The 16,313-nt window shown below is 58.8% G+C and overlaps 1 protein-coding gene across 1 annotated transcript; it reads right to left on the reverse strand.

The window, feature by feature from the left end:
- Positions 1 to 365: 365 nt before the first annotated feature.
- Positions 366 to 15,892, reverse strand: FTSJ1 (FtsJ RNA 2'-O-methyltransferase 1). Its single transcript, XM_071420532.1, is given in 12 exon segments — positions 366 to 572; positions 707 to 1,214; positions 1,216 to 1,257; positions 2,502 to 2,605; positions 5,051 to 5,134; positions 5,249 to 5,351; positions 5,446 to 5,499; positions 5,612 to 5,664; positions 5,765 to 5,843; positions 14,381 to 14,477; positions 15,061 to 15,130; positions 15,728 to 15,892. Coding segments are annotated over 11 exon segments (1,287 nt in total). The 5' UTR covers positions 15,849 to 15,892; the 3' UTR covers positions 366 to 572; positions 707 to 734.
- Positions 15,893 to 16,313: the final 421 nt, after the last annotated feature.

Genomic DNA, 16,313 nt, shown 5'->3' on the forward strand with positions numbered 1-16,313 from the left:
CAACATCCCCCCCAAACCCGGGGTCCCCCAAAATCCCCCAGCACCCCCAAAACCCAGGGGGATCCCCCCCAACATCCCCCCCAAACCCCCCCAGGACCCCCAAAACCCAGGGGTGCCCCAATCCCCCAGGATCCCCCCAAGCCCTCCCAGGACCTCTCACAGACCCCAAGGGGCCCCCAAAGGGTTCCCCCAAACCTGGGGTCCCCCAAATCCCCCCAGCCCCCCAGATTTGGGGTGCCCCCAATGCTCGAGTTCACCCCGAACCCCTGAGGGTCACCCCCAAACCTGGGGTCCCCCCAAACCTGGCGTGCCCCCCAATGCCCCAGCCCCCCTCCATTGCAATAAAGGCGCCGCAGCCCCGGGACTGGAGCAGGGGGGGTTTATTGGGGGGGGGTCACACGCGCGTGCAAGGGGAGGCTCCTGGGGGGCCTTGCACACCCATGGGAGCCCTGCACACCCACGGGAGCCCTGCACACCCATGGGAGCCCTGCACACTCACGGGAGCCCTTGCACACCCATGGGAGCCCTGCACACTCATGGGAGCCCTTGCACACCCATGGGAGCCCTGCACACTCATGGGAGCCCTTGCACACCCATGGGAGCCCTGCACACCCACGGGAGCCTTGCACACCCATGGGAGCCCTGCACACCCACGGGAGCCTTGCACACCCATGGGAGCCCTGCACACTCACGGGAGCCTTTGCACACCCATAGGAGCCCTGCACACCCACGTTTCAGTCCAAAAGACGGAGCTGGCGCAGCTCCTCACACGGGGCTCCTTCCCCCTTGCACGGGGCTCCTTGCACACCCATCCCCTCCTGAGGGGCTCCTTGCACACCCATCCCACACACGGATCCTTGCACGCCCCTCTCACATGAGGGTCCCTCCCCCTCATACAGGGTTCCTTGCACACCCATCTCACACAGGGCTCCTTGCACACTCATCCCCTCACAAGAGGCTCCTTCCTGTTCCTTCTGGGGGGCTCCTTGCACACCCATCTCACACCAGGCTCTGTCCCCCTCACTCGGGGTTCCTTGCACACCCATCTCACTCAGGGCTCCTTGCCCGCCCGTCTCCCTCGTGGTTCCTTGCCCGCCCCTCCGGTCCCGGTGCTCTGGGTGTCTCCCCGGGGCTGTCCCCGTCCCTGTCCCCGTTCCCGGGCTCCCCCCCCGGCGCAGGCTGCAGGCCCGGGCGTAGGGGGGCGCGATGGGGGGGGCGGGGGGGGGGCGTGTAATGGTACGGCCGGGAGGGCTCCAGCTGGGGGGGAGAGCGTGGGATGGAACCTTCCAGTATGGACCAGTATGGCCCCCAGTATGGCCCTGCACCTCCCAGTGCCTCCCAATACAGCCCAGTCCCTCCCAGTGGCTCCAGGAGCTGCCCCAGTCCCTCCCAGTCCCTCCCCAGTTCCTCCCAGTCCCCTGAGTGTCCCCAGTGCCCCCAGTCCTTCCCAGTTCCCCCCAGTCCATCCCAGTCCATCCCAGTCCCTCTCCCAGTCCCCCCAGTCCCAGTCCCAGTCCCATTCCCCCAGTCCCAGTTTCCCATCCCAGTCCCAGTTTCCCATTCCCAGTTTCCCACTCCCAGTCCCAGTCCCAGTTTCCCATTCCCAGTTTCCCCAGTCCCACTCCCAGTCCCAGCTTCCCATTCCCAGTCCCAGTCCCAGTTTCCCCTCCCAGTTTCCCTTCCCAGTTTCCCCAGTTCCCCCAATCAGTCCCATTCCCAGTTTCCCATCCCAGTTTGCCCATTCCCAGTTTCCCATTCCCAGTTTCCCAGTCCCATTCCCAGTTTCCCATTCCCAGTTTCCCATTCCCAGTTTCCCCAGTCAGTCCCAGTTCCCCAGTCCCAGTTTGCCCAGTTTCCCCTCCCAGTCCCCCCAGTTTCCCATTCCCAGTCCCAGTTTCCCATTCCCAGTTTCCCCAGTTTCCCATCCCCGTTTCCCATCCCCGTTTCCCATCCCATTCCCAGTTTCCCCAGTCAGTCCCAGTTCCCCAGTCCCAGTTTCCCATCCCATTCCCAGTTCCCCAGTCAGTCCCAGTCCCCCCAGTTCCCCAGTCCCAGTTCCCCCAGTTTCCCATTCCCAGTCCCATTCCCAGTCCCATTCCCAGTCCCCCCAGTCCCCCCAGTCAGTCCCAGTTTCCCCAGTCAGTCCCAGTTCCCCATTCCCAGTTTCCCCAGTTTCCCCAGTCAGTCCCAGTTTCCCAGTCCCAGTTTCCCCAGTCCCATTCCCATTCCCAGTTTGCCCATCCCAGTTTCCCATTCCCATCCCAGTCCCAGTTTCCCCTCCCAGTTCCCCAGTCCCAGTTTCCCATCCCAGTTTCCCAGTCCCATTCCCAGTTTCCCCAGTTTGCCCAGTCCCGGTTTCCCAGTCCCGGTTTCCCAGTCCCAGTTTCCCCATTCCCAGTTTCCCCAGTTTCCCCAGTCAGTCCCAGTTTCCCCAGTTCCCCCAATCAATCCCAGTCCCCCCAGTTTCCCCAGTCAGTCCCAGTGCCATTCCCAGTCCCTACCTGCAGGGGGTAGGTGCGGTCGGGGTCGAAGGCGCTCAGGTCCCCGCAGGCCACGAAGGGAACGATGACCCTGGAGGGGCCCGAGAGACCGGACAGGGCCAGCCCTGGGAGCCCAGAGAACATTGGGGGCACCCCAAATATCATTGGGGGCACCCCAGAGAACATTGGGGGCACCCCAAATACCATTGGGTATCCCAAATACCATGGGCGCACCCCAGAGAACATTGGGGCACCCCAAAGAACATGGGGGCACCCCAGGGAACATTGGGTACCCCAGAGAACATTGGGGCACCCCAGAGAACATTGGGGGCACCCCAAATACCATTGGGTATCCCAAATACCATGGGCGCACCCCAGAGAACATTGGGGCACCCCAAAGAACATGGGGGCACCCCAGAGAACACTGGGGGCACCCCAGAGATCATTGGGCACCCCAAAGAACATTGGGGGCACCCCAAAGAACATTGGGGCACCCCAGAGAACATTGGGGCACCCCAGGGAACATTGGGGCACCACAAAGAACATTGGGGGCACCCCAGGGAACATGGGGGCACCCCAAATACCATTTGGGGCACCCCAGAGAACATTAGGGCACCCCAAATCCCATTGGAGCACCCCAAATCCCATTGAGTATCCCAAATACCATTGGGGGCACCCCAAATATCATGGGCACCCATAATAACATTGGGCAGCCCAAATACCATTGGGGGCACCCCAAATCCCACTGGGCACCCCAAAGAACATTGGGGGCACCCCAGAGAACATTGGGGACACCCCAGAGAACATGGGAGGCACCCGAAAGAACATCGGGGGCACCCCAGAGAACATTGGGTACATCAAATACCATGGGGGGCACCCCAGAGAACATGGGGGGCACCCCAGAGAACATTGGGTACCCCAAATACCATTGGGGGCACCCCAAATCCCATTGGGCGCCCCAAATCCCATTGGGGGCACCCCAAATACCACTGGATATCCCAAATACCATTGGAGCACCCCAAATCCCACTGGGGGCACCCCTAATATCATTGGGTATCCCAAATCCCATTGGGGACGCCCCAAATCCCATTGGGTATCCCAAATACCACTGGGCACCCCCAATACCATTGGGTATCCCAAATAACATTGGGCACCCCAAATCCCACTTGGCACCCCAAAGAACATTGGGGGCACCCCTAATATCATTGGGTATCCCAAATACCATTGGAGCACCCCAAATACCACTGGGGACACCCCAAATACCATTGGGGCACCCCAAATACCATTGGGCATCCCAAATACCATTGGGGGCACCACAAATACCACTGGGTACCCCAAATCCCATTGGGGGTACCCCAAATCCCATTGGGGGTGCCCCAAATCCCACTGGGCACCCCAAATACCATTGGAGGCACCCCAAATACCATTGGAGGCACCCCAAATCCCATTGGGTATCCCAAGTAACATTGGGCACCCCAAATCCCATTGGGGGCGCCCCAAATCCCATTGGGGGCACCCATAATAACATTGGGGCACCCCAAATCCTCAGGGGCCCCAATTGCCCCTGACAATCCAACAGGGATCCCCCAATGGCCCTCAGAGACCCCAAAATCCCCTCAGGGAGCCCCAAAATATCCCAAGAGACCTCACAAGCACCCCCAGACACCCCAAAATCCCAGCAGGGACCCCCAAAATCCCATCAGGGACCCCCAAATCCCTCCCAGGACCCCTCAGAATGTCCCCAGACACTCCCAGTGACCCCCAGACACCCCAAGATCCTGCCAGGGACCCCCAAAATCCCATCAGGGACCCCCAAAACTCCTCCAGGACCCTTCAGAATGTCCCCAGACACCTCCCAGTGACCCACAGACACCCCAAAATCCCATCAGGGACCCCCAAAATCCCAGAGGGAACCCCCAAATCTCCTCCAGGACCCCTCAGAATGTCCCCAGACACCCCAAAATCCTGCCAGGAAGCCCCAATATCTCTCCAGGGACTCCTCAGAATGTCCCCAGACACCTCCCAACGCCCCCCAGCCACCCCAAAATCCTGCCAAGGACCCCCAAAATCCCATCAGGGACCCCCAAATCCCCTCCAGGACCCCTCAGAATGTTCCCAGGCATCTCCCAGTGACCCCCGGACACCCCAAAATCCCAGCAGAGACCCTCAGGTCCCCCCAGGGACCCCTCAGAATGTCCCCATAGACCTCCCAATGACCCCCAGACACTCCAAAATCCCCCCCAGTGCCCCCCAAATCCCTCCCCAGGACCCCTCAGAATGTCCCCAGACACCTCCCAGTGACCCCCAGACACCCCAAAATCCCATCAGGGACCCCCAAAATCCCATCAGGAACCCCCAGATCCCCCCCAGGACCCCTCAGAATGTCCCCAGACACCTCCCAATATCACTCCCAGACACCCCAAAATCCCATCAGGAACCCCCAAAATCCCCTCCAGGACCCCTCAGAATGTCCCCAGGCACCTCCCAGTGACCCCCAGCCACCCCCAAATCCCATCAGGGACCCCCAAAATCCCATCAGGGACCCCCAGAATGCCCCCGGTGCCGCTCACCCGCCTCGGGCTCCAGCAGGGGATTCTCCATGCTGGGCACGAAGCCCTCGGGGGGGCTGTACCCACGGCACACCACGAAGGCCTCTGCCAAAACAGGGGGTCAGGGGGGGTCCCCCACACTCAGGGGGGGTCCCCCAAACTCAGGGGGGGTCTCCCCACACTCAGGGGGGGTCCCCGGGGGTTTGGGGGGGCTCCCACCGATGCTGGAGTTGCGGCTGCTGCGGGGCTTGGCGCAGGTGACGTCGGGGAAGAAGAGGCGCAGTTGGGAGTAGAGCAGGGTCACGTCCTTGCCCCGGAAAATCTGGGGGGGCAGCGGGGTCAGCGCCCCCTTTTTGGGGATGGGGGGGCTCCAGACCCCCCCTCATTTTGAGGGGATCCCCTCAGGGACTCCTCACCTTGGCCACAAAGGTGCCGCCTTTCTTCAGGACGTGGGTGGTGATGTTCAGTGCCTGGAGGAGGGGAGAGCCCAAAAGGGGATTTGGGGGGGTTTGGGGGGGCTCTGGGGGGGTCCCCAGGAGGTTTTGGAGGGGGGATTTTGGGGGGCTGAACCCCCACACTTACTGCCAGCAGCAGCTGGGCCTGGATGTACTCGTCGAGGTCGTGCAGCCCCGTTACTGTGGGGGCAGTTTGGGGGTCAGGGGGTTTTTTTGGGGGGTTTTTTAGGGTTTTTTGGGGGTTCAGGTGTGCCCTCAGGCCCAGCCCCCCCAAACTCACCGTCAGGGGCCCCATCACAGACCACCAGGTCAGCCGGGTGCCCCTCGAAGTGGCGCCGGATCTCCTGAGCCGTGGAGGCCTGGGGGCAGCAGTGGGGGCAGGAAGGGGTTAATGGGGTCTGGGGGGCAGGGGGGGAATGGGGGCAGGAAGGGGTTAATGGGGTCTGGGGGGAATGGGGGCAGGAAAGGGTTAATTGTGTTTGGGGGCATGTGGAAATGGGGCAGGAAGGGGTTAATAGGGTCTGGGAGGGATTATTGGGGTCTGGGGAGCACGGGGGGAATGGGGACAGGAAGGGGGTCAGGAACAGGGTCAGGAATGGGGTCTGGGGGGTTAACAGGGTCTGGGGGGCATGAGGGAATGGGGGCAGGAGGGGTTAATGGGATCTAGGGGGTTATTAGGGTCTGGGGAGCACGGGGGGAATTGGGGCAGGAAGGGGTTAATGGGGTCTGGGGGGCACGGGGGGAATGGGGGCAGGAAGGGGTTAATGGGGTCTGGGGGGTTATTGGGGTCTGGGGGGCACGGGGGAATGGGGGCAGGAAGGGGTTAATGGGGTCTGGGGGGGGTTATTGGGGTCTGGGGGGCACGGGGGGAATGGGGGCAGGAGGAGTAATAGGATCTGGGGGCCTGGGGGGCATGGGGGGGAAATGGGGGCAGAAATGGGGCCAGAAATGGGGGCAGGGGCTCAGGAATGGGGTCAGGAATGGGGTCAGGAATGGGGTCTGGGGGCAAACTGGGATCAGGGAGGGGTAAATGGGGGGCACAGGGGAAATGGGGTCAGGAACAGGGTCAGGAATAGGGGCAGGAAGGGGATAATGGGGTCTGGGGGGGTTATTGGGGTCTGGGGGAGTGGGGGCAGGAAAGGGTTAATTGTGTTTGGGGGCACGGGGGAAATGGGGGCAGGAAGGGGGTCAGGAATGGGGGCAGGAAGGGGGTCAGGAACAGCGTCAGGAATGGGGTCTGGGGGGGTCAATAGGGTCTGGGGGACATGGGGGGAACGGGGGCAGGAAGGGGTTAATGGGGTCTGGGGGGGGTTAATGGGGTCTGGGGGGCACAGGGGGAATGGGGGCAGGGGGATTAATAGGATCTGGGGTGTGGTAGGTAAGGGACAGGCGTTCGGGAAATTACAGGAATCCTTCTGCCCCTCTGCCCAGAGATAAGGATCACCCTTGGAATGTAGCCAGACATGTAGCCCCCCTAACCTATGCATGCCAGTAACTTTCCACTCCATCCTAACCCTAGAAAGTGCAGCCAAACCCCTTTCTGACGTAGAGAAACCCCTTAGTCCATAAATGCCCCTGAGACCCCTCAATAAACGCCATTTGCTGTCCACCACATTGGTGTGTGTAGCATTGGACCGAGTGACCCTGGGCCTTGGGTCACCGTGCCGGACCTCCCGAACCAGGTCCCCACGCCATAACGGCGACATCTGGTGCCGAAACCTGGGACAATCGCAGCGCCCGGAGTTCGGGATTTCGCCTGGACAGGGGAGCGGCGGCTGCACAGCAGGCCTAGTGCAGCGGGGGGACGCCCCCGGAGCAGCGTGGACCATGGAAGCCATAGCGAAGGTCGTAACTCAGATGCATGCTCAATGGGGGATTGATTGTAAGCTAAAAGATTTATGTCTTGCTATACCGAGACTTATTAAGCTGGGGGGCGATAGACAGCGCGGTGGATATTCTCCATCCGGAGATATGGGATACTTGTACAAAGGTTTTAGCTGAGGAAACGATGTCCTCAGGCTCAGGGAAAGCTCTAAAGTCATGGGGCAGAGTCGTGCAGGCTCTGCAGAAAGCTAGAGAAGAGCAAGAGACCTGGAAAGCCGCGCAGGCTTGGTTATTAGCCACGCCGCAGTTGGGGGTGGGCGCGGCAACGCAGACCGCAGAGGGCTTCGATCAGATCGGCACCGCGGAACTGCGAACGCTGGATTCCCCCGAGCTTCACCATCAGAGGGGGGGAACGCGCGCGGGCGTTTTAGCGGGGGTTAACGGAGGAAGCGCGGGAGGCGGCGAAATTGCCGGACCCCGAAGGGGTGGATAAAAGCGCACCCCCTCCGTATGCGTTTGAAAATGGCGCCGAACCGCGTGTTCAGGGCGGAAAGGAGAACACGGGGGGCGGAAATGCAGTCAGCCTGCTTAACAACGCATGCGCGGGCGAGCGGGGGGACGGGGCGGCCCCCGCGGAGGAGCGTAAGGCCAATCAGAGCGCTCAGTTCACTTTAGGTCCTTATAGGGCAAGGACCTCCCCCAGCAGGAGGCGGGGGGACCCCAGGGGGAGGGAACGGCCCGACCCCCGCAAGAAGGGGCGGGGTCGGAGCCCGAGAAAAAGGCAGAGCAGCCCGGAAACGTCCGGGCAGTCGACTTCCGGCTCCGACTCGGACTCGAGCTCCGAGCTCCAGAGGGGAACGGGGAGTTCCGACTCGGATTCGGGTTTTAACAGAAGGAGAGCAGCGGCATACAAGGTCACTAGCCACAGCACCCCTGCATGGGTGAAGGGGATATCGGAGAAAGATCGAACTCCGCTTACAGACTGGCGGAAATAAAAATAGCGTGTGCTGAATGGACTCCGTCGGCGAAACTGGTGTTCCCGGTTCGGGTGGGGGGAGCCGGCGGGAATCAAAGGACCTATTCCCCGGTAAACCCGAAAGACGTGCAGGCAATTATTAAAGCAATTGCAGATAGAGGAATTAATTCTGCCATGGTTTCCACACTCATTGACAGCGTTTTTGGAGGGGATGACATGTTACCTTTTGATATTAAGCAGACTTGCAGAATGATTTTTGATGGGGCAGGGATGATCGTTTTTAAGCAGGAATGGGAGGATAACTGTATTAAGCAGCTGGCCCTGGTAACAGGGGCAGACCATCCACTGCACGGCTCCAGCATACAGAGGCTAATGGGCACAGACCCTACAATGATCACCCCGCAGGCACAGGCTGAGGGCTTGCGGGCACATGAGGTTATGACAACAACCCGTGCTGCCCGAGAAGCCATCCGTGTTGCTTCCAAAGTAATAGCCAAACCGTCGCCTTGGTCCACAATAAAGCAGAGTGAGAGTGAAAGCTTCACTCAGTTTGTGGATCGTTTACAGGCTGCCTTGGACTCCTCAACATTACCCTCAGAGGCAAAGGGTCCTGTGCTGGCAGAGTGCCTACGCCAGCAATGCAACTCAGCCACCAAGGACATTTTAAGATCACTGCCGCAAGGGTCTAATCTAGCTGCCATGATCAGACACGTTGCAAAGGAAGAACACCTAGCTCCCATTCAGGCAGCAGTTTACGCTGCAATAACGAGTGTCATGGCATGCTTTAAGTGTGGCCAGGCTGGGCATGTGGCAACAAACTGCCCCCAGTCAGGGCGCCCACCAGCAGCTGCTCCACCACGCCAGGGGAGACCTAGGGGACCATGCTGGGCATGTGGAAAGAAAGGGCATTTAGCTAAGGAATGCAGATCCAGGCATCAGGGAAACGGGAGAGGGAGGGGGCAGCCGGGCCGTATCCAGCCTCCTCCCACCTGGAACATGCAGCGGCCCAGCTACAGCAACCCCCAATGGGGCACAGGGCTCTCATGCCCACCACCACCACCCCCTCAGGGAATGACCAACTTTGTCGCCCAGCCAATGGCTCAACCGAACCCATCTGCACCTCAGGAATACCAAGAACAGCTCCCTGGGGCCAAGGCCCCTGGGTGGCTTTGGCCATGAAAGCATGGGAACGGGACCCATGGGTGGCCTTCGCCGCGAAGGTGGGGAAACACCCACTGATCGTGTGGGCAGTGTGTCGTCTCCACAACATCTCCGACGACTCGGCCATCTGCCTTCCCTTTTGGATGGACACAGGGTCAGATGTCACCGTCATCCCAGACATACATTGGCCTCGACCATGGAAGGTAGAAGTAGCCCCCATGGTGGGCGGAGTTGGAGGGCTGTCCCGAGCCCACAAGAGCACCCAACCAGTGGCAATAACCCTCTGCACCGAGAGAGGACCGGGAAGAACTATCACCCTCACTGCATATGTGATGTCGGACTGCCCACCCTTGCTAGGGAGGGATGCCCTAGCCCTGCTGGATGTTAGGGTGACAAATTTATTCTAAGGGCCACTGTCACGTACCCGCCATTGCCCATCAAGCTGACTTGGAAATCAGCTGACCCAGTGTGGGTCGAACAGTGGCCCTTGTCAACGCCTCGAATGACTGCCCTCATTGAGTTAGTTAGCCGTGAATTACACAAGAATCATATAGAACCCTCCACGAGTCCATGGAACACTCCGATCTTCGTAATACCTAAGCGGTCTGGTGAAGGCTTTCGACTCCTGCACGACTTGCGGGAAGTGAACAAGAGAATCCAGCCTATGGGCCCTGTGCAAACTTCGCTGCCCATGAACTCTGTGATACCGAAAGGACAACCCTGTGCAGTGCTCGACATCAAAGACTGCTTCTTTTCTATTCCCCTGAACGAAGACGACAAGGAGCGTTTCGCCTTCTCCATCGTCTTCCCAAACAGCCAGCGGCCCAACCTACGCTTCCAATGGAGGAAGCGCTCTATTCACGGAAAGGCACCATATCAGTCATCCACGTCAACAGCCACGACCCGGTCAAAGGATTCTACCAAACAGGCAACGACAAGGTTGACGCTGCCGCAAAGGGCGTATGGACACTGAAAGAAGCTCATCAGTTGCACGAATCGGAGCTAAAGCGCTTGCAAAAAGGTGCGGGATTTCTACCATGGATGCAAAGCACATCGTCACTACGTGCCCCCACTGCCAGAAGTCGCCACTGTGGTCGAGTGGCGTCAACCCCCGAGGCCTCAAAGCCTCAGAAATATGGCAAACAGACTTTACACAATGCCAGCTGTTGAAACCCCGAGCGTGGCTCGCGGTTACCGTAGATACGTACAGCGGCATGATTGTGGCCACACAGCATCTCAAGACTGATTCCAAAGAGACCATCCAACATTGGCTAACGGCCATGGCATGGCTTGGAGTTCCAAAACAGATCAAAACAGATAACGGCCCAAACTTCATCTCAAAGGTAGTCCAAGCATTCGCCTCGAAATGGAACATCGCCTTGGTGCATGGCATCCCATACAACAGCACCGGGCAAGCCATCGTCGAGAGAGCAAACCAGACTCTGAAAACTAAGCTGGAAGTGCTAGCAAAGGCAGAAGGCTTCACCAGTGCCATTCCCCCGGGTGACCAGGCGCGCATGCTGGCAACTGCGCTGCTAGCGTTAAATCAATTCCCTAGGGGGGACGAAACAAACAGTCCTGCTCAGACACTGGGCCACTCGGGCGCTAGAGGAAGGCCCACGGGTGGTGATCAAAAATGAACTAGGGGAGTGGGAACAGGGTTGGAGATTGGTGCTCACGGGGCGGGGATATGCGGCCGTTAAAAAGGACGGGGACATTAAATGGTGTCCACTAAAATCTATCAAGCCAGACCTTCATAGAGAAACTCATGAGAATTGTGAGACTTTGTTTGCAGGACTGGATCATTGGACGTCCCCGAAACTCAAATGCCCCACTACCGGGAAAGAGAGAGAGGCCATCGAGGAACCCGACATCACCTGAGAAGCTCGCGCCATCAAAGTTAAAGCAGCAACGGTATCTCTGTGTAATCTTGTTTCTAGGGTTAGTAGGCGGAGGACAAGCAGACACAAAACATTACCCTCACCAGCCATTCAGGTGGGTTCTACGCCATCTCTCAGGTGAGGGGGTCATCAAAGAAATTGTTACAGCCGACACCCCATCTTTCGAGTTCAGGTTAAAAGACATTTTTCCCATGCATACAGGGCACCCCAGATTTCAGGAAACAACAGTATTTGGGATGTACTGGTGCCCTGCTTCCAACCCAGGAAAAAGTTATTGTAATTACCCAGGGCATGGATATTGTGGACATTGGGGGTGTGAAACTATTGTGATAAGCAATAGATGGACGCCTCAACAGCCGGATAAGTTCCTGCAAATTAAGTACACTCCACACGGCTGTATCGAACCAAAATATGACGGAGATGGGTATGTGCTTATGCCCGGAGGCTTGAAACAGCACACTTGCACAGGTTATATAATGACAATCCTGCAGCCCACCCATGATGCCTGGGCCACAGGTAAAGTGTGGACAGCGTATGCTCATCTCCCTAACCGCAGCATCTGGGCAAACATACAAATTATCAGACTCCCAGCTTCAGTATCCCAATCAGCCGGACCCAACCCGGTTCTAGTAGTAAGTAGACCCAGGGAAGAGATCGCAGCTAACGGTAGTTCTAGCCACGAAACACAGAGGTCGAAACTAGCCTCCCCATCCGATCTCTTAACCAAACCAACCCTCTCCAGCCCATTCTTAAGCGTGTTAAATGCTACCTTCTTATCGTTAAACCAATCCAACCCGAACTTGACAGAATCATGCTGGTTATGCTATGATGCACAACCCCCTTTTTACGAAGGTGTTGCCTTCGATCTCCCATTCATCTTCTCTAAGTCAAACAATCCACACCAATGCAGATGGGACGCCCCCCGGAGAGGTATCACCCTAAGTCAGGTTACGGGCCAGGGCAAATGCTTTGGCAATGCAACCTTGGCAAAGCAGATGGGCAACGTCTGCAAGGAATTCGTCAAACTTAAGGGAGGGAAGTTCCAGTGGGTGATCCCAGCTGCATCGGGAATGTGGGTCTGTCACAGATCCGGGGTAAGCCCGTGTGTACTCCTTGACAAATTTGACCATTCTACTGACTTTTGTGTCCAAGTTCTAATTGTCCCCAGAGTCCTGTATCGCCAGGAAGAAGAGGTGTACCGCTTGTTCGAGGAACCCAGCCGGCTCTACAAACGAGAGGTGATAACAGGCATCACCATCGCAATGCTCCTCGGTTTAAGAGCTACCGGCGCTGCCACAGGCATCTCGGCCCTGGCAACACAACATCAGGGACTGGCACAACTGCAGATGACAGTCGACGAGGACTTGCAAAGGATCGAGAAATCCATCTCTTCCCTGGAAAAATCCCTTTCCTCACTCTCAGAGGTTATCCTCCAAAACAGGAGAAGACTGGACCTCTTACTCATGCAGCAAGGAGGCCTGTGTGCTGCCTTGAAAAAGGAATGCTGCTTTTATGCAGACCACACCGGAGTCGTCAGAGACTCCATGGCCGAACTGAGAAATCGGCTAAACCTAAGGAAAGCAGATAGAGAAGCTGAACAGGGCTGGTTCGAGTCCTGGTTCAACCAATCACCATGGCTAACCACCCTAATTTCTACCCTAATAGGTCCATTGGCAATGCTGCTTTTAGCTATTACCTTCGGGCCATGCCTGCTGAACAAGCTAGTCTCATTCGTTCAGGCCCGCCTAGAACGGGCTAGCATCCTGTTCATGGGACAGCCACAATTCCTGTGAATCCAACAGGGAACGCTGCCAGTCACCAGAGACTTGCCTGGCAGAAACTTACTCAGGTTTCCCAAGCCCCTTTTCCCTAGTCAGATCTCAACCTCCTACCTCATTTCAGTGCTTCACCTGTGAAAGAGGGGGGGGAAGTGTGGTAGGTAAGGGACAGGCGTTCGGAAGATTTCGGGCTGTGACGGGAAATTACAGGGCTCCTTCTGCTCCTCTGCCCAGAGATAAGGATCACCCTTGGAATGTAGCCAAACATGTAGCCCCCCTAACCTATAGATGCCAGTAACTTTCCACTCCATCCTAACCCTAGAAAGTGCAGCCAAACCCCTTTCTGACGTAGAGAAACCCCTTAGTCCATAAATGCCCCTGAGACCCCTCAATAAACGCCATTTGCTGTCCACCACATTGGTGTGTGTAGCATTGGAGCGAGTGACCCTGGGCCTTGGGTCACCGTGCCGGACCTCCCGAACCAGGTCACCACGGCAACACTGGGGGCCTGGGGGGCATGGGGGGGAAATGGGGTCAGGAATGGGGTCAGAGGCTCAGGAATGGGGTCTGGGGGCGAAACGGGATCAGGGAGCGGTAAATGGGGGGCACAGGGGAAATGGGGTCAGGAACAGGGGCAGGAATGGGGGCAGGAATGGGGTCAGGAATGGGGGCAGGAACGGGGTCAGGAATGGGGTCAGGAATGGGGTTAATGGGGTCAGGAATGGGGTTAATGGGGTCTGGGGGGGTTATTGGGGTCTGGGGGCCTGGGGGGCACGGGGGGAATGGGGTCAGGAATGGGGGCAGGAATGGGGGCAGGAACGGGGTCAGGAATGGGGTCAGGAATGGGGTCAGGAATGGGGGCAGGAATGGGGTTAATGGGGTCAGGAATGGGGTTAATGGGGTCTGGGGGGGTTATTGGGGTCTGGGGGCCTGGGGGGAATGGGGTCAGGAATGGGGCCAGAAATGGGGTCAGGAATGGGGGCAGGAACGGGGGCAGGAACGGGGTCAGAAACGGGGTCAGGAATGGGGTCAGGAATGGGCTCTGGGGGGCACAGGGGGCACAGGGGGAAATGGGGTTTGGGTGGGGGGTAATGGGGTCTAGAGGGGGTAAATGGGGTCTGGAGGATTAATTGGGGTCTGGGAGGAGGAATGGGGTCGGGGGGCTCAGAGGGGGTTTTGGGGGAGCTCAGGGGGTTTGGGGGGGATCAGGACGTTTGGGGGGGGCTCAGAGGGGGGTTTTGGGGGGGTGTCCCCACCTTGGTGATGTCCCCCTGGATCTGCAGCACCCCTGGGAGCGGCGCCATGGCCTGGAGATCCACGGCCACCACCTGGGCTGGGGAGCCCTCGGAGCCCCTGGGGGGGCAGGGGGGGCTGGGTACCCCTGGGACCCTCCCAGTATCCCCCAGTGCCCCCCCAGACCCTCAGGACCCCCAGCCAAACCTCCCTGAGCCCCCCAGTCCCAAACCGGGATTCCCAGTCCTCCCAGTCCTCCCAGTTCACCCAGTTGGCAGTGCCAGACCCCAAAGGAGGATTCCCAGTGCCCCCAGCTGGGGCTCCCAGTGCTCCCATTCCCAGCCTAGGACCCCAAAACCAGCACCCCCAGAGCCCCAGTTTGGGGCTCTCAGTGCTCCCAGTGCCCCCAGTGCTCCGAGTACCCCCAGTAACCCCAGTGCCCCCTAGTGCCCCAAGTACCCCCAGTGCCCCCCAGTGCTCCCAGTGCTCCAAGTACGCCCAGTAACTCCAGTGCTCCCAGTGCCCCCCAGTGCTCCCAGTGCCCCCCAGTGCTCCCAGTGCTCCAAGTACCCCCAGTGCCCCCAGTGCCCCCCAGTGCCCCCAGTGCTCCAAGTATGCCCAGTAACTCCAGTGCTCCCAGTGCCCCCCAGTGCTCCCAGTGCCCCCCAGTGCCTCCCAGTGCTCCCAGTGCTCCCAGTCCCACCTGAGGTGCCGACTCAGCACCTGGCTCCAGCTCCCGGGGGCAGCACAAAGATCCACGGCCCGCTGGACTCCTGGGAGGCCAGTTACACCAGTTACACCAGTTAGACCAGTTACACCAGTTAGTTAAACCAGTTAGACCAGTTAGACCAGTGATCCCAGTCACACCAGTTCCCCCCACTCCCCCATTCCCCCAGTCCCTCCCAATCCCCCCATTCACCCCCAATCCCCCCATTTCCCCAGGCCCCCATTTTCCCACCCCCAATTCCCCCCATTCACCTCCACTCCCTCCCAGTCCCCCCCAGTTCCCCTCATTCCTCCCATTCCCCCAGTCCCTCCCAGTCCCCCCCACTCCTCCAGTTCTCCCATTCCCCCCTATTCCCCTCAGTCCCCCCATTCCATCCCATTCCCCCAGTCCCCCCACTCCCCCTGATTCCCCCCCTTTCCCCTCAGTTCCCCCATTCCCCATGTCCCCCAATCCCCCCAGTTCCTCCCAGTCCCCCCATTCCCCCAATCTCCCCCCATTCCCCCAATCCCCCCAGTCCCTCCCAGTTCCCCCCATTCCCCAATCTCCCCCACTCCTGCCATTCCCCCAATCCCCCCATTTCCCCCAATCCCCCCAGTCCCTCCCAGTTCCCCCCATTCCCCCAATGTCCCCCACTCCTCCGTACCCCTCAGGAGCTGGAAGCGCTGCTCCAGCTGCAGCAGTTTGAAGGCACTGCGGGCTCTCCAGCCGCCCTCCTTGGCCAGCCGGTAATAAATGTCCCGTTTGTCCTTGGAGGAGCGCCCCATGGCACCCCAAACTGCCGGGGGGACACCCCAGAAACGGGGATACCCTATTAACAGGGACACCATTAACAGGGACACCCTATTAATCAGGACACCCCATTAACAGGGACACCTTATTATTTGGGACACCCCATTAACCGGAGGAACACCCCATTAACGGGGACACTCTATTAACGGGGACACCCTATTAATTGGGATACCCCAAACACAGGGACACCCTGTTAACAGAGACACCCCATTAACAGGGATACCCTATTAACAGGAACCCCATTAATGGGGACACCCTATAAACGGGGACACCCCGAAAACAGGGACACCCCATTATCGGGGACACCCCAAAAACGATGTGGACGCCATTAACGGGGGTACCCCATTAACGGGGACACCCCTTTAACAGGGACACCCCGTTAAGAGAGGGTACCCGTAAACGCAGACATCGTAAATGGGAATTACCATAAACCAGGATGC

This window comes from Agelaius tricolor, unplaced genomic scaffold (assembly GCF_023055355.1).
Source record: "Agelaius tricolor isolate 1412-34295 unplaced genomic scaffold, bAgeTri1.0.p SCAF_148, whole genome shotgun sequence".
Taxonomy (NCBI): domain Eukaryota; kingdom Metazoa; phylum Chordata; class Aves; order Passeriformes; family Icteridae; genus Agelaius; species Agelaius tricolor.